We start from the raw sequence: 19,127 nt of genomic DNA, 5'->3' as shown, positions 1-19,127 counted from the left end.
GTATCTCCATTAAGTAAAGAGTAGCGAGAATGAGACCCTGTAAATCTCCAGGAAGATTATGCCAGCTGCAAACAAAAGCTACTTAGAGTTCGTTTTTGCTCACTGACACTTGTAAGATAGTAAAACATAGAGCGGGAGGAGAGGAAGCCCTTCGCAGAACTGACTGTCCCATCCACATAAGACAAGAAAATAGTAAGGACTGCCCCAAACTTCATTGTCTCTAAGCATATTACCAAACCAATTGGTTTCAGAAGGGGTAGACTGCTATTTTCCACAGCTACTTCAGTGCAAGAGGAATGGGACTAAAGACATAAATGGGTGATGTGCACAATTGGGCAGGCATTTTTTTAGCCAAGTAACATGAGGAAAAAATCTGTGGAGTAGCACTTTGCTGTAGGAGGTAAGAGAGAACTGGTGCAGTTGCCATTATTTGACATTGCTGATTTTGTACACCATTATTACAAAGGAAGAAAAAAATTATATTTGCAGTTGCAAGTGAAGTTAAAGTGCATTTGTTGATGTGGAAATTACTAGAACCTTTATGTTCAGACTTGAGGATGTTTCTAAATATCACCTGCAAAATGTAGGCAGCTTAACCACCTCAGAAGCTGAAAAGGTGTATTGCATGCTCTCTGTTGTTTCAGCCCATGTGTTAAATGCACATGAATAAATTTGAGTCAGGGAACAGTACCCATGAGCAGACAGCATTTCAGACACCAACTCAAAACTCTAAACATTGCTAACAAGTCTCAAATCAAAAGGGTTTCTTCCCCCATTTTGGACATAATAAACTTGGTGCTTACAAAAGGCTCTCAATGGTTTACAAACCAACAGGCTTTCCAGAAAAAGGCCTGTGAAAGTACTTGCCTACTCAAACATCAGAAGTTCGCCAGTAACTAAGGCTTCTTTAATACCACTGATTTCTGCCTCCAGATTTGAGTGAAAAAAAAACCTAACAAAAGGCCCCTTACCTCAGGAGTTAAGGAGGCTTTTCCTGTAACTCTCTCCTTCAAAGGGTGATGTTGATCCAAAGTTGGTCATTTAGATCTAGCTACATCAGATCCTCTGCAAGGAGCACAGACCAAGGAGAGAATCTCCTTGTGGCAAGAGGTCATTCACATGCACCTCTTTCAGGACCAAAGACATTCCACTGATAACAACAGTGGGAGATCCCAACACAGAAACAGATGAAATCACAAGCTCCCCCACCCTGATTTCCCTGGAGCACAGGTTTCACTTCACAATTTTAAAAGATTTTGCTGGAAGACTCCTTAGGAAACCAGAGCTGAACTGCAGCTTCAGCAAGGTACAAGATTTAAATTTAAGATGCTGCGGGCAAAACAACCAAGTCTTTTCTTAGGGCTGCAGGAATTTCTTGAGAAGAATTCAGAGGGGTGCAGAAGGAAAGAAAGGCAGAGTGCCTCTTGCTGAAAGGCACACTTCTGCCACATCTTCAGTAGAGAACCGTCACCCAGTGTAAGTCCTCCCCTACTCTCAACTGGTGGAAGGAAAAAAAAGGAAGCAGCAGCATTTATCTGAAAGAATTTCCAGGACTTTTTTTTTTTTCTTTTTTAAATCCCCCAGGGCACAGGGAAGGAAGGCCTCAACTGCAGAAGACTTTCAAAAGTGAGGCTGTGCACCAGGTTACAGGAGCTTGGCTGAGTGATACTGGGCAAGGGCTTCTGTTGCACATTAAAAGCCAGTTAGGGTCTATACAGCTGGGTTCCCATGTACTTACCGCCTCACCAGCTTCTCTTTCTGATGAGCAAGTTCATTTACCAACTTACTCAGCAACAGTAGTCTTGTAAAGTGTACATGTAACAAGTCACAAGTTGTTCCATTTATTTGAGTAAATATCTGGTAAATAAAATCATTGGTAAACATTACAAAATTAAATACATTAAAAAAGCTTGCCAGTATACATAAAATTCACAAACATGTACTTCTTTTGAAAAATAAAATATGTTCAGAGCATCCTTGATATAAAATGCCTGACTAGTGTCACCTACCAGCATATGGTAGCTTATTGAACATTTTAGTTCGGACATCTTCCAGGAGGGAGCAGGGATCTCTTCTGTTCTTGCTTTTACAAGTAAGAGAGCCCAAGTGAAGAAGTCTCCCCACTTCTCAGGGCAGAGCCATAAACAACGACTGTAATATTCTTTGCCTACCTTAATAGGAGAGGAATCTGCATTCGATTAAGACCACATCACTAAATGCAAGACAGTGCTTGTAATTCATTTTGGTAGCATTGCTTTTCCTCCACTGTGAAGCAGCTTTTAAACAGTGACAGACATTTCTTTAGATATCACTGCAGGCCCTTATTCAGTATAGGTTACCACAGTTCCAAGACACCATGAGGTGGAGAGGAAATGATCTGGCAAAGCAAAGTCAAGCAAATAACTTTGTCTACTAATTAAGCCCTTAAAATTCCCAATTCTCATATGCTGCAGTCTAAACAAGGAGATACGATGAAATTCTTCACTGGGCTGCTTTCAGGGTATTTAGAAAAATGGCAGCACTCATTTTAGTAATTTAAATTGGTACCTTCTGGTAGCAAATTTGCAATAACCACCATTTAAATAATTTACTGTAACAAACTTTTCCTTCCATCCATGTGAAACAGTATTCACAACCCACTTTATAATTTATGTACAGACAAGCACAAGAAACTTGACATCCATGAGTTAAATGTACAACCAACTTAAAAAACGTTATCCAACTAGTTGCATGGAGAAGTCTCCTAGCTCTGTAAATTTACAGGGTCTTCTGGTTCACCACGTAGGCTTGCTGCCCCTCATCACTAACTCTTGGATTCTTCACTTGCTTCAGTAATCCTCAAGTGAAAGTTGAGCAGCATCCAAATTGTTGATATTCTTGATTAAAAAAATTGACACTTAAAAAAGAACCCTTAAAACACACAAAAGAAATTCCTTGAGTCAAAACTGAATGAAACCAAAGTTGTGGAGAAAGACAGCTATTTTAATAAAGGTCTTGTATTCAAAGTCCTATTTCCCTTGCCATGTCTTTTACAGAGTGCTACTACTTTGAGTTATTTATATACTCTTCTTTTGAGGGGGACTGAGTTTCCTCATTCCTCTTATCCGAGTTAGCAGCTCTTTGATAAATTCCTAGGAAAAAAGATTAGAAAATGAGTAATTTTTATGATCCCATAATACCATGCTTTTGAATTAAAAAAAAATCAAAGCAAACCATACATTTTCATTTAAGCTTTTACAGCTAAGCTGGACTTTCTCTGGCCTGATCTCCAGGAACCTTACATGCATGCTCTCATCACACAGCGGAGGTGTGAACAACTAGCTTTTCCTCTGCATGAGTGTTCAGGCTCAGTCACTAGCCATCTTTCAGGCTTTTACTACACAAGGCCTTCTACCAACTATTGAATCAAGCAAAATCTATGGCTGGATACAACACAAAGTCGAAGCAGACTTTCACAGTTTAAGCCTGCACAGGAAATCAGCACTCCTGCCAAAAGAGGTGTTTCTCTCACCACTCTCTATGCCGGCACTAGCATTTTGCTTGGCTGCATACTCAGCTGGAACAGAAAGCCGATCTGGCTAAAAACTCAGCTGTTTTTCCTCTTGCCCTGCTACTTTCCAAGCTGGCTCAGCTCTCCAACCAGGCTTACCACTTAGCCCCACACCACTCGTGCCAGTCTGAGGCAAGGCAGGAATAAGGAGCCAGAGGTAGCACCACTGGCTTATGCTGGGTGAAACTGGTTGTGGAGCTCAGTGAATGACACTATTCTAAAAAAAAATTATATATATATTTTCATGGACAAAGTCTTTATTCACAGTGATATTTTCCCCAGTTTGATGAGTTTCTCTTTTTAAATTGTGGGAGAACAGAAGCTTACAGAGTTGTACCATTATCTGAAATCCTTTTGGTATACAATTTCTTATAACAACTGCAGATGCATTAAAAGCTAAATCACCCCCTTACTGTCACATTGGGAGAATAATGTTTACCCATAGTATTATGTATACACCTACAAAAAGGTTCTTATGAAATCATTTAGCTATAAACATGGAATGTAATTATGGATTCAGTCAGTCAGGTTGATGTGAAAGTACAAAAAGCGTGACTTCCTAGCTGAATGCTTGAGGCTAAAGATTCCAGTGAACAAGGTCACCACCTAAGTGATGCAGTACCTTTCCAAAAAGTCACATTGAAACTTATATTATCCAGGTGCTACACTGTGCATGAGGAAAGTCTCTGTAAATGTGTACTTTAACTTAAGAAGTGTCAGGTTTTTCTGGTGGGACCACAATCTCGGCAGGTATCACCTCAGCAGAGCAATTTCCTTTCCTGACAGTTTATGCACATCTATACTGTACTGCATGTACTTTTGCACCATAGTTATCATTGCACCCACACCAGCTGTGGCTTCAACTAATAGCAGCAAAGGCAGAGCAGCATACACCTCAGTGTGGGCTACAAAGGCTCACCAAAAACCTTTATGTTCTGGCCTCCACTCCTGAACTAACTAGATCAAGGACAGTACAGGAATACATCTATGTATATCAATATTGCGCTTCCCATCCAGATAGACAGATAGCCTAGAGAGATGATCGGAAAAGCAGATTTGTTAAGACCCCCAAATCCTCCCCCTCCATCTTCTAGAAGCTGTCTTTTTCCACATAGGCACAAGCCACTGCAACAATATCCACTCAACTTGTCAGAGTACAGTACTTATCTATTCAGAGGTCAGAAAAAGGAGGGAGACAGGTTTACTCCAAAAATTCACAGCTTTCAATGCACTATGCATTGATTCTGTGCTACCCTTTCATCATTGTAAAGACCTGCTAGATAATGCAAAACTAATGTGGCATGGTGCTGTTCAACACATCCTAAATACACTTTAAGATTTTTTACTACCAAACTTAAATGAAGCGTTTAAGTGAAATCATTATAGAAATAAAACTCTAAAGTGATCTTAAGATTTTTTTACTTGGGATTAATGCAATTAGTATTGCCTTTCAACAGCTCTTTCCATAAAAACCTATGCTCCCATGCCAAAACATCAGATTAAGACAGCTTTGGGAAGGAACAGGCTGAAGTTCAGTCTTCCCTTTGAATGACTTTATTATTCATCTGTTAAAGCCACAAATACTCTACACCACCTTCACTTGCCATCAAGGCAGCAACAAGACACTGCAACTGGAAACTGTCCAACTGATTCACAGAAGTCAAAAGTAAGAGCATTACAGGAAGGGGCATCTGCAGAGTGGACAGGGACTTCTACGGTACTCTGACTGTACCCATTTGGGATGGCCCTGTTTGAAAGGCACCTCTACCATTTCTCTGTCCGTTTTTCTCCACAACTCAGAAGGATTTGGAGCGAGTTTCCCTTGGATATAAAATGCAGCCCAGGGGTCAGTTGCTTTTCAATACAACATCACAGCAAGGGAGGGGAGTTCCTCCCCTTATACTCTGAAGCAGTACCACAAGCACCTTCTTTTGTAAAATAAGACATTTGCTTGAGGTTTTCAATATTAAAACCTCCTAGAAGCTTCTTAATTTTGCCAAAATAAATCAAACTGTAGGGGCAACCCCCTAACCGGATCTGAGGTAACTGAGGCTGTTCTTAAGGAAGGGGAAGGGAGCTCTATTCACTTGAAGAAGTACATGTAATAATTGAAAATGCTTTACCCCTCAGGAACTATTTTTCTTGAAATAAGGTCTGCAGTACCAAACAGTAAAACAAGAGCATTTTGTATGTGGTAGACATTTTACATAATGCAGTAGTGCTGTTGTGCACATCCCGTGGGTGAGCAAACCACAGCGCTGGTTCAGTACATTTCTGATTTAAGTATCATTTGGCATCTGATGCTTGCATGGAGCCAGCTGTCATTAACACAGCTGTGCTCCAGTGCTTGTGCCTTGCTTGTTTTGCAGCTCCCCATCAAGGAAAGGCAGCATTCTAGAAGAGATGCACATTTTCCCTCTTGGAGGCAGGAAAGGAGACTTCACAGAATTTCAGTAAGCCTTCACTTTATAACTAACTGACTCAGCTTTATGACATACAGCAATACCCATTTGTTTTCTTTAAACATCACTCAGATTGCAGTTTTATTCCTTGTGGACATCCGAGTCAAGGCTTAATAGAAGGCTTAATATCCACATCTCTCAACCTCATACACAAAAATCATTTTACATAGAGCATTTTCTTGAAATCCCCTCTAGAAGGTATGCTAAAGTTTAGCATCATGCATTTGAAAGATGACCACGTACCAATCTGTGTTAAAAGTAGTTCTGTAACACAGGTTGGATTATCTACTTATATAATACTTATTAAATGTTTTCCAACTCTGAATTAAATAATTCAGCTAAAGATTCAAGAACTTAAGAATTATTCTTGGAGGGCTACAGCCAGAAATACACAGGTCACATCTACTTTTAATAGAAGAAAAATCTCATACCAGCACTTCGGACCTTGGTAAATGGAAAAAAAAAGCAAAAATGTACACAAACTCAGTTTAAATTCTTTTTGCAGATTTTCTGCAAAAAGGCCACCTTTAAGTAGAGTTTTGTTACAACTATTGGGAGTCCTGTTAATTTATAATACAGAATCATTGTTTCTAGAAGATGTCTTTCCTATTCTAAAGGCAAATTTAAATGAGAGAGAGACTAAATCTATAGTTCATTTGAACTCATCTATATTAAGCCTTAGGCATTTGTCTTCTCCCTTCTCTAATGCTTTCCCTTGAATCAAAGGCATTCAGTTCAGCAAACGCATTCATCTAATGCAGAATAAAAAAAAATAAAGACGACAAACAAAGGTGAAATGATAATTCAGGAAAGGGGAGGAAATCATTTCACCTCTCTGCTTTGGAGGTGTGATTCATTGTTTTAATGAGGTCATTTGACAGACAATGAATTTGAGGCTTCCTATTCAAGTCTTCCAATTAATTCTGGAGACTAATTAGAGTCTGTCTCTCCAGATTTCTCTTCCACAAAGAGTACACATGTAATAGGACTAGTTCTTAAACCAAAGTGTAGGGTTTCTAGTCCTCCTGCTTCACTAGAGCATGAAATGAATCCTAAACCAGCTTTCCTCCACAGCTTTACTTCCCTGCAGCCAAGTCAAAAATCAAAGTTTCCTTGACTGCTTGCCCAAGGCTATTTCCTGGAGAGAGCCTGACTGGTTGGATGCAAAAAGTCAAGTCAGCCTGGAGAGCAATCTCCACAGCTACTTGGGGAAGAAACTAAACAATAGCTCAAAAATGCCATCTGAATGGGAAGAAAAAAAAAAAAGAAAGAAAAGAGGGAACCCTACTGCCATCACCTTCTCTTCCCCACAGGCTCAAACCTGAAGCTGATCATAGAGGAAGAAGGGAACTGATAAGGCATAGATGCTTTGGGAAAACCAGGCCAGAAGCTGCCTTCTATTAGCAAGAACTGGTGCAGCATCTCTGCTGCTTCACTGAACAATCCCATAAGTATGGCCCCTCCAGTGAGGCCATGGCCCCATCAGTGCCCAGGGGAGGACAATACACAGCAATTTATCTTCTCGGTGAGCCCTGTACAAGGCATTGACCAAATACTACAAGGCTTAGCTATGGTCAAGACATGCAGTCCAGCTATTCTCCAATTCAGCAGCACGTAAACAAGCACAGCTTATTCTTGTTAAATCATCGTTTGCTCTTCTATTCTTACAATATTGCTATGGGTATTTGTAAGTTGTATTCATGAGTACTTGCTGAAACAAAAACATGCAAGCTTAATTCCCTCCAACACTGTAGTACAATATAGGGCAAATCTCAGCAGGCGTATAAACAGATTTAGTTCGCTGACTTCAGAGTGGTCAAATGGATGAACAAGAAACCATGTTTTTCTAGAAATGCCTCTGTCTGCATTGCTTTTAAATATGCTTCTTAATTTTTTTCTCTACAAAGTATCCTATTTGATTTCAAGTAATATGGACACATAATACAGTTACTGTGGCTTAATAATTTACCACCCATCAGCTGAGCTGCAATAAACATCTATGAGCTTCTAGGCTCCCCCAGATGTATGGCAGTACACTGCACTGAGGCTTCAGGACACACCTTTAGTTACTATTGCTTCGAATGGGTATCCTACATATTGCTGCCTTGCGATTATATTATAAAACAAATAGTAAAATGAATTTGAAGGAATTCATAACATAGCAGGACCAAAAAAAATATAATCCTTCAAAATTTTAAAGGTACCATTTCAGACGGGTTGAGCTTTATTTTCATATCTGCATACTAAGTACATACATTAACTGAAGACATACTCAAAATAGGTTTTAGTTTTAAAAACCACAGTGCTTGGACCACTCTAAAACGCTGCATTCACAAGCCTGTCATTTGCTCCAACTAGGAATTAAATTTGGAGAAACATGTAGTTAAGCAAATACATCTCTATCTTTCTCAGAATTAAAGTGTTAAAAGATGCTGAAATAGTCCAGCCACTGAAGTAACTGAGTAGTCAAGGACTTAAACCTCTGCCCAAATTCTTCAGGGAACATGCGCAGCAATTTAACATAGTTTGTTTGGGAATTATATTGAAAATTGTTATTAAAAGTTCCCAGCAAAATAACCTTCTTTTATGATGTGACTTCATCTCCTTTTTCTCCTATTTTGCACTGAGTGAAGAATTATACTAATAAGATGGTCTAGATAGATTTAATCCTGCCTGCCTAAGTGGGAGAGATGTCTAGCCCATTTGCCTGAAGCTTTGTACATTTCTATGAGAAAAGAAAGAAGCAAAGAAACCCCAAAACTAATTTATCTAGTTTTCTTCAAAGATTAGTTATCTACAGACATTGTGTAGCTCAGCTACATCCTGCAGAGTCAGTAAACAAAAATCACCCACTCATTGGATTTCTCTCCCATAGTAGTTTAAGAGTCTCCTCGTCATTTCTCCTGTCATGACTTTGGCAGTCCCACCAGAAGCAGCTCTAATTCACATCAGCCACAAATATTTCAGATTTTCTCCAAAGCCCAGTCTAAATGGGTGGTCTTGCTGCCACCAGCAGCAGAGATACAATAACACAGATTTAGCCAGCTTCCTTCAAAGTATGTGTCTTGACAAAACTTCATTGATTTCACACCCACAACAGTCTTCCTATTCTAAATAAGAGATATCAAAACCCTATCATCAAGATTACAGATTATATTTAAATTTCTTTGTAACATTCACTGCTAATATGAAACTCAAAATTCCCTGTGACCTACATTAAGATTCTCCATCGCATAGACAGAACCGAGACAGCAACTTGACAAAGGTCTGGGTGGGATTTTCCACACACGATGCATTGCACTGTGTGAAGCACCGGCTGCTCTGGCACATGGGTGATGTAGGAGGATGCTGCTGCTCCCTGCTCCCTTTCAACCACAGAAGTTCAGATCCAAGATTTGGTTATGGCATTGCTTTTGCTGATAGCATACCCTTTAAGTCTGTGCAGTCCTAAAAATGAATTGCTGTTCTCTCATGTCAAGCCTTGTCTCACGTCAAGACTATGTGGCATGTACCGCTTTTGAACTAGGTATGATAGTAACAGGAGAGAAGGGGAAGCAGAGAAAGTGTAAACTGTCTGAAGAATACTTCTAGCACTGTTTAATTTTGCATGGTGGGAAGACCATCATCGTGTGTCAAAACACTGTCCACATTTGAGATCCCAAAGCCTATGCCTTGAGTCAGGTAGCTACTCAACTTCTCTTTAACAAGTGCTACTTCACAACACAGAGCAAGGAGATTGTGGCTCAAGTAAAAGGATGTGAAATATAATAAATACAAGTCATATTGCAGTGATGAACACCAATGAAAACATACTTTACAGTTTGCTAGTTACCAAATGTATCTCTTAGCCACTGTTGGGTTTTTTTTTTTAATTATGTTTCTACAAACAGCCAAGTTGGCAAATTGTGCCCAGAAATTATTTTTAGTTTCTGGCACAATTTACAAAGCTAACTTTTAATGACTGAATGACACAGTCACATTGCATATGAATCTTGATTAGCAAATCAACATTTATAATTTAAGGGTCATTAACGTAAACTTAAATAGCACCAAAAAAGTCATACTGACTGTGTGCACTTTCCTGATTAACCTTTAGTTGCCTTGTTCGGGTAAACTACACAGCTCTTTACAACAAGGTTCCTACATTAAGCATATTTCCATACACATTAAAACAATGGCCATAACTGCTACCTTAGAAAAGTTTTTAAAATTTTGGAGCACATTCAGTCTAGCTCTGTTTGCCTTAGAAGAAAGGTTTCATAGCAGTTCCTCATAAGTTACTGTCAGCTACTACCTTTGGCCAATTTATTAGAGGCTGGGAATTCCTTCCACCTTTCCAGTGACCTGGATAACTCTGCTTCTTCCGATGAAAAGTCAATCCAGAATACATGCAAGAATCCCTCAGTCTTTCCTTAACCTTTAGTCTAAGTGGAAGACACTAAGCAAAACTGACTTAAGATATACGTTTGGGTTTGGGGGTTTTTTTTGGTTGGTTGGTTTGGCGGGTTTTGGTTTTTTTTTTTAACAGATGGGATAAGAGCTTCAAGTTATTAAGCCTTCTGCCTGCACTATTTTTCCTTATGTTCTGAATAGTGGAGACATCATATTACATAATTTTTTCCCCAGTTAGGGTTTACTGCCTTTTGCAAACTGTGTAACTCTTGATGCTAAAATCCCTAGTGCACTTGATTGACTGTATTTGATTGGTCAGGAGAAATTCCATCAGCTCACATCCGTTCACCACAAATCTTCTAGAAATCCTTTCACAAACCAATTACCTCAATAGCTTTGAATGGTCTGCAAATATGAAAGGATTGCAGATTTTCTAAATGAAGTGTGGATCCTCACATAGCAAGTTTAAGCCAACTTAAAGGCTCTTCTTAGTCCACACACAGCAGCTTAAAAAAAAAAGGAGAAATCGCTATTTTTAAGTGGCCTATGTTAGCAGTCGTGCCGTATTACTGGGTTTACGCTACAGATGAAGAAAAGCTGCTGTTGTGAAAACAGTCCTGGGAAATGACTCCTATTTTGGCAACTACCCTCACGGAAGAGTGGATTAAGTAACTCCTCTCAACTTGGTCATCTCAAAAGATTGTCACAGAAGATGGATATTCTCCCAGGTAAATGAGCTACCTCCATCCCATCAGCAGAGGACTGAAGAGACAAGTCACAAGTTCAGTATTAAATCTCACCTTGATCCAAGTGCCTTGAGGGCAATCGAGCACATGTGTCTAGGATGATGTTTCCTGTGAACTGCCATGCCAACTTAATTTACCGCCACAAATATTTGCTGCAGTTCTATGACCAAGGTTTCCAGGCAAAAACTCACTAACATCTGTCATGTACCCTTATCAGCGCTCTGAAATTTGTCCTTGCATTAAGTGTCAAGCTTCAGAGCTAAGAAAAATAATTCATATTACATGTTCAATGAAGGAGGAAGAAGGGTAATTATTTGATTCTCTGCCTTCTTCATCCACCTTCAGATAACACAGAGATAAGAGGTCAGCACATGAGTGGCTGCTAAACTCTTGGCAACCTGTTCCTCCCACCCACTCATGACCCTCACATTCTCTCACTAGCCTGTGAGAAGAACCATGCTCCACATACCATATCAGTCTTCACACACCTATCTTACAAAGAACAACTAAGGTTCAACGGCATTTGTGAGAGAAGGCTGGAGGAGGCTGACAAAGGTCATCTGTAGTGTAGCATTACTACAGCGAGACATCTGAAGACTTGATTTTTTTGCCTGGCATCTCCATAATGGGAGATGTGTGTTATCTGCTGTAAAGAAACCAAGGTACAACACAGACCAAGCTATACAAGTGTTATCAGGCAAGTCTTTCTGGGTCAATTCCCTGCACTGTCAAAAAGTTAGTACCAGCAACTGTAATAGCAATTCTGGAGAACTTTCCCAATCTACCACAGGAGTCAATAAAAATAGAAAGGCCCTGAAGAAAGTATCTGATGGACAGGGAAGCGTCTATTTAACTGTACCAGTGGTTCTTCCTAACAGTCTGACTATCCTTAAGCCCCAGTAGTTTAAGTGGCTACAGCTACAGATGTTAGAGGAACCAAGTTATATGCAGCCTTGTTTCAAAAACCAAACACCTGGCTTCTAGTCACGTGCAGCTGAAAGATCCCTGGTTAGGGGAATCCTGTAAGTCACCCACTCTAAATACTGCACAGCAGCCACTGGTGGGAAAGCACTGACTTTATAAATTGAACCAAGAAACTGACCCAAACTAGACTTTTTTTTTTAAGTGAGTCCAAGTTTTTGTTACAATATTTACTCTTCCTAGTAAGCACACATTACTATATGAGAAGTAGGCTATATTGGCACTGGACACATTAATGGATATTCAAGTTGAAAGTTGAGGACTTTTAACTAAATCCTGCTAATTCAGGTTATACCACTATGATTGTATTCAAGTCCATTCACAAAAACAACTAGCTGAGCTGCATATCTACATAACAGTTCCCAGAATAAACTATTTTACTGTCAGAGATAAAATTAAACGGCTTCAACGTTGAAAAGCACACAGTCCATCTCTCAAGTTGGTATTTCATGCAGATACAGTAGGGTTTTAACCATCTGAGAGTTGTGTTTAGTTCTCTTGTAACACGACAGCTTTAAGCATCAGTCAAGTCAATAAGGACATTACTGAAGACAATATTGATACTTCAGCTGGAGTGATCAGCAGTTCCTCCACAGGACCCAATCCTGTTCCTACTGTAGTCAAGTGACAGGCACAAACATTCCCAGGATATAAAGTCCCAAGCCCATCAGCTCCCCATTAATATTCCTATATTCATTTTATAAGTATAAAAAAGTTACTTTAGCTTGACCATAGCTACACTTTCCACACATGAATAGTATTTAAGAAAAGTCTTTTTACCTCTGTTGGTTTGTAGCAATCTACAAGAGTTTCCTAGAAGCAAAATATGAAAGCGTCAGTTCCAATACAGAATAACAGTGAACATAAACAAGTCTACAGTATGAAACCTGGCAAGGGAGTGGGGAAAGAAAAGGAGCAAGAACCAGGAATCACTGGATGAAGATGCCACTGAAAACCGAGCGTTATAGCAAGTCACCTTTGCTCCCTAGGTGGATCAGAGTGATTTGCCACAGGAGAAATGATGGCTTCTTTCTCCAGGTTGGAAGCTACAAAACCCCTCTCTCCAAGAAAAACTGAGAAGAGGAGAATGCAAGGACATTTCTCCCAGCAATACACATGTGAAAAGTAGCTTTCTGTGAGAGCACCACAGTCTTTGTAATGCAGAAATACAGACCTTAGCTAGGTTGGGCATTCCTAGCATGGTGGCTGGAGCAGCTAGTTTAGGCAGAATCAAACCTATTTATGAACGCTGAGTAAATAGCCTGGGGCTACACCCCATGTCTCTGTGGCTGGGCAGTGAGCACTGAGAAAAGGCAATAGGCACTGCCAACAGATGTGGTGCATCTAAGCACCGAGTTAGTCACCTCCCAGAAGTGAGCTGAGGGCAAACCACTGCTCTGAGACAGGTTTCCTTCCTTTAGTGCATCTGAAAAGATTATAAACAGAGACGCTTATATTGGTTTTATATCTTGATTTAGATATATGTATCTCTATTAAGACAGTGATGTTTCTTTTCTTCTCCCCCTCATTCTTCCATTCATTAACTTTTACCTCAAGCAGGATTCAGAGAATTAGAGAGCTGATTTGAATTGTATCATTTCAGCAGACAGCTTCTGAATTTCCCTATTAATTCCTGTTGCTGACCATCTTATCCTTTCCTCAAGCTTTTAGACAAGTTACTCCAAGATAACTCGATGGTAACTTGATGGGTTCCAATTTCTAGGTAGTATAGACAGAGAAACAAAGTTTCCAGTATCCTAAGGACAAGGGAGGATTTCTGGTCTGTATATGCATGCATGTATATTGCTGCTGCAGTCTATCACAGAAACTATCCAGTCATCATAACTGACTCTCAGCCACATAATTTTTCTATGTGACTGTTCTTTATTTTCCTATGTTTTCTGTTCTTTATTTTATATACTTGTAAAAATAAGAATGAGTCTAATCTGCCTCAGCATATCTCCCTATATTACTGGATTCTTTGAACTTTTATTTACTCCTGTTATCACCTACCTTCCAGAAATTTTTTATCCTAAAGGATTTTGATTACTTTTGTACAGTCCAGCAGATTATGCTAAACTCAGACCTAGGAACCTCTCAGTTCTAATTCTACACTTACAGTGGATTCAATCAAAGATATGGACCCAGATGCATTAATTCAGCCACATTCTGATTTAAAATTAGAAAATAATACTACCTGTAGTTTGAGAGCTCTCTCCTCTTCATTGGCTGCATCAAGAAGGTCATCAATGTCAATTTCTACATCTGGCATCTCTTCTTCCTGAAAAGCAAAAATTCCTACTTAGTCCATAGAGATATCCTTCAACTAACCTCAAAAGCAGTCTAGTGATAGCACACATAACTCCACCTGCCTGAAGCCAGACAAGAAGGAAGTCAGTAAGGGACAGTGGCTTGATTCCTTGCTCCCAGGCCAGCAGAAGGCCAAGCCCCAGCCACACAGGAGGTGACAGCTCCTAAGCAACCCTTCCCTCACAGCCAGGACCTGTGTTACTAACCCATCCCCAGCAGCACAAGTCATGTTGTTCGCACAGTACGGGGCAAGAAGATGAAGAGGTCAGGGCAGGGAAAGTAGGTAAGAGCTGCAGCAAGCCACAAAATTGCATTGAAAACATTCTTGATCGGACTGCTTATTTTGTTACACTGGGGAAGATGTCCCTTGCTCAAAGTTGGCTTACAGAAATGACATACATGCCCCATCAGAAGAGCTCAGATTTCCAGTGCCTGCAGTGAAGCACAAAGTTTAAGGCACAGAGTATTTTAAGGAATTTTTTTTTAAACCTCCACCACCCATACACTTCTCTCTTTGCATCACCAGCACATCAGACATGTTGATCCCCGAGTCAAAGCAGCAGTCCACACATTTTGAAAGACCCCTGAGCTCTGGAATCCCAATGAGAATTCATCAGCCACAGATACCACTGTTTATTGCATTTACAATTACGCAAAAAAAATATTCTGTTGGCCTTTTTGCCTTTTCTCATCATAAAAGGCACTTCAAAATGGTAAAGCAGCACCTCACTGCACATACAAAACACTCTGGTCTCAGGCTCTCGCCCACACCAAGTCCCACCCTCACAGTGGCCACAGTGCCACAGACACATGGTTCCTCCGTTGCCCCAGCTCCAACCAAGGCAATGCATGGGCACTGCAAGCGTCCTCTCCCACAAGTACACTGCCATTGATCAGCTCACTGGCGCTGCATCACCTTGGCACCTCCTGAATGAAAGCAGGGACCTAAAAGGGTCTAAAGGAGAGGGTGGATATGAGAGTCAGGAGGAAGCAACAAGACCACTGTCCCCAGCAGCAGCTGTCTTCTTGTGCCCCACCAACACTCTTCAAGATCCTTTAATGAAGCATTTTGACAAAAATGTGGTGGTTCCAGCAATTTGCAAAAGTTTCAACAATTGTCAAATAATTTAACAGCTCCAATAGCAACTGCCACAGGTAACACCAAAATTACTCTTCTACTGGATAAAAGAAGAGTCCAAACATTAGCAAGGAAGATAACAAATTAGCCTGAGTTAATCTAATGAAAGTTTGGTGCCAAAGTGCCGAACAACTACCTATATCAGAAGCTCCAGCTAAAATGCCAACTGCTCAATATTTATTTGGGTGTGAGAAGGAAGGAGAAAGTAGGATGATTAAGTTCCCCATTCCCCACCTCTGAAGGAAAGCATGCAGGAATACGATAGCGCAGCTGTGCAGGCTGTTAGACCCAATGAATAAAAATACACAAAGCGCATCCTTTGCCCAATTAGCAGGTTCACTCTTTCAGCATGCATTTTGGTCAGAAAGAAGTGTGGGTATTGCTGAGATGAATCACAAAAATACCACTTACTGTAACACAATCTGGCAATAAGCGAGTTTCTAATCTCATGCTATAGACTCATTAGCAATTTAAACAATGGGGGAGAAAGGAGATAAAAAGACTTCCACAGACTATATTCAGTAAAAGCGATCAGAATTGGAAGGGATAGAGATTAATTCATAACAGTGGTACACCTACTTAGTAGCTTACTATCCCAACCCTACACTAATTCACATATCACACTAAGAACAAGAAATTCACCAAATAGATAAAATGTTCAGGAGCTTTACTGTCTGAGCAGCTCATGATAAATACTGTTAAGACAAGGTGCCTGGAGTTATCATTAATACTGCAGACTTATCAAAATACACATCTATGGACCTGCGTAAATGCCAGTTGTGCATTGTCTGCACTCAGAAGTGCTGTTCAGCACATTGTATCAGACAAAATATTCACATTTTGAACTCTTGCCTGTCAGCGTGGCATTCTGGACAACTGAAATGATACTGAAAGGTGACAGTGAGGGGGAATTCCCTAGAAGGTATATAATGCTTTTTTGTAATCACACTTCATTGAAGCTGAGCGCTCATGAAAGGTTAGTTTTACTCTGATTGGTACCAGTCATGTGGGAGAAATCCTTGCTTCTATCCCTCTTCACTCTTATCTTCTTCAAATCAACTTTCTCCTACATCTTCAAGGTTCACACTGCCATCAGTCCAGAGGGAAACTGTACGAGTAATCCACTGAAGCTTTGGTATAAGAGGTAACACAGCTCCTCTACATCAATGAAAGCCATAACAAAAAAATAACTTAGGAATACTTCAGAAACAAGGGACTATAATTGTGTCTGACATACAGGCATTCAATTAAGTTACGTGTGATCTTTTACAGAAAATGTATCTTCATCACTTCACAGCAGATTTGAACTCTGATACACAACACAAATGAAGGGGGAAGCCCCAAAAGGTAACTCCTGCTCTTATTTTTGGCTGAATAAACAAACATAATCAAAGCATTTTTCCCCCCTCTGAACTACTGTGCCTGCATGATCTCAAGAGTTTTATGGTAGGCATGAAAAACACATGCTTAGGTCAGGAGCATGACCACTTCACAACAGCTGTAATGACTGTTTCTTCCTTCCCTCTGTCATGTCTTCTGTTTGCCTGATTTTATTGGTGAGATAAGTGTGGTTGATCCTACTACAATTAAGCAGCTAGATCCAGATTAGGCTGGGGCAAGCCTGAAAGGGGTTGTGCATAGCTGAAGGGTGGTATTTCAAGGGTCTTGTCAGCACCATGACACCGTGCAAGGAAACCAAAGCACTGCCACATTTTGCTCCAGTGAGAGGGAGACAAGGTGTTGCAAATAGATGATGGGGAGAAAAAGAAACCACAAGAAGCATGCTGACAGGGAGCAGCCTCCAGAAAAGCTAAAACAGAAGAGGTGTGGGGGTTGTTAGTGCAAACACACATCAGTGGAAACAGTTGGGGGAGGGGAGGATGGACACTCTCCTTTTAAGCACCCTCTCCAGTTTGCATTAACAATGTAGACAGGACATGAGCTAATTTCTGCTTGAGTATTCAAAAGTCCAAAAATATCACCAAAGTTAGCTTCTGTGCTATTTAATGCAACTTAAATTCAACCTTGCATTGGAAGACAGCCCCATGGTTATTTAGGTTGCATGAATTCTTTGCAGGCTACTGGCAAAAGACTTTGGGGCACTGACATGCATTAAGTAGTAAATAGCTGTAGCAGTTTAAGACATTACAACCTCTCCAACTGTAGCCTCTGGCAGAGGTGATCACTGCCCCAGCAGTGACTGGAACAGAAACAGGTGAGCATCCCTTAGTGAGACCAGGGAAAAGGTTAACAGCCTCTGAAACCACTTCCCACAGCAGCTTAAGCCAAAGGGCTGGATTTTGCAGGGGCAGCTGAAGAACACTTGCACACTCTAGTCTGCTGACCCTGAGGACAGCACCTCCAGCACAGCAAGAGCAGGTCCGACATAGTTACAAGTATTTACTAATTAAACATTTATCTGAGGCTTTAAAATTTAAAGGACAATAGTGGGAAGTTTATCCAGAGGGCAACTATAAACCCAACTCTCAAATTAGCCTGCTATCCCTCATCCTCACTGCCCATTCACTGTGCACCATCTCATTCGCAGTACTGGAAAATAACAAAATAGGTTTGTTTGGTTTTTACGTTAGATTTTAAACTTGGGAGAGAAAGGAGAAGTTAAGTACAGCAAGAAAAGCTAAAGCCATCATTTGTATAGTGAGTTTGGAAGCAACCTGAAAGGACAGCAAGAGAAAGATGAAGGAAAAGGAGGGAAAGACGACAATACAATTCAGATCTATGAAAGTTTCATACCATATGAATCAGGGATTTCTCTCAAAGTCCTGGAAGATGGCCAATGTAAGTGATCAAAACCAAACTAGAAAATAGGACCAGTTCTTCTGGAAGTATCCATTTAATGTATGAAGAGATTTATTTATTTTTAAAAAGAGACATCTGCTGGACATCTAATACAGCCAGCTCTAAACAAGTTCATCTGTAGATATGGACAGCACTGTCCCAATGCAAGACAATGGTTTAAGTCTTAGGATGATAAATAAAAGTACTATAAATTACTAGGACTATAAGTCGTTTGTTGCATATGTAACCTGGTGGGATTATGAATGGATTGCACTTAGTACAGATAGAAGAATACCACCAAATAGTCATTTGTATGAAACACAAAGGAAAAAAAACCCTGTGTGTTCCTCGTTTCAAATCATTCAGTTGTTTTGGGGGACTTACGGGTCAGGGCAAAAGTAGATAAAAATGAAAAAGAATAGTTTAAGTGATCAAAAATTATGAATCCATAATCAAAGACAGTTCTTTTCAACTTAAAGCTAATCCTAATTAAGTGGAAAGTCAAAATACCACAGCTAAAATCAAGCTGTTTGCAACACAAAAAGGCTGCTAGTGTCTATTGGTTGGTATAAATAAGAGAAGATTAGGAAAGGATGATAAAGATGTTTAGAGACAACAAAAAATGTTTTTACAAATATATTAATAACAAGAAGAGAGCCAAGGAGAATCTCCATCCTTTATTGGATGCAGGGGGGAACATTGTCACCGAGGATGAGGAAAAGGCTGAGGTACTTAATGCCTTCTTTGCC

The 19,127-nt window shown here is 40.1% G+C and overlaps 1 protein-coding gene across 1 annotated transcript in view; it reads right to left on the bottom strand.

The window, feature by feature from the left end:
- Window positions 1-1,814: 1,814 nt before the first annotated feature.
- Window positions 1,815-19,127, bottom strand: part of PPP1R14C (protein phosphatase 1, regulatory (inhibitor) subunit 14C) — a 38,750-nt gene continuing 21,437 nt past the window's right edge. The window contains exons 2-4 of the mRNA XM_009324133.1: window positions 14,329-14,412; window positions 12,912-12,944; window positions 1,815-3,131 (exon numbers count right to left, since the gene is read on the bottom strand). Coding sequence (XP_009322408.1) covers window positions 3,057-3,131; window positions 12,912-12,944; window positions 14,329-14,412 — 192 coding nt within the window. The 3' untranslated portion in view covers window positions 1,815-3,056. The remainder of the gene's footprint in view (window positions 3,132-12,911; window positions 12,945-14,328; window positions 14,413-19,127) is intronic.

Source organism: Pygoscelis adeliae, unplaced genomic scaffold (genome assembly GCF_000699105.1).
Source record: "Pygoscelis adeliae isolate BGI_AS28 unplaced genomic scaffold, ASM69910v1 Scaffold105, whole genome shotgun sequence".
NCBI classification, from domain to species: Eukaryota; Metazoa; Chordata; class Aves; order Sphenisciformes; family Spheniscidae; genus Pygoscelis; species Pygoscelis adeliae.
The sequence above is the reverse complement of the archived record's forward strand: the minus strand, read 5'-3'. Positions and strand labels throughout refer to the sequence as shown.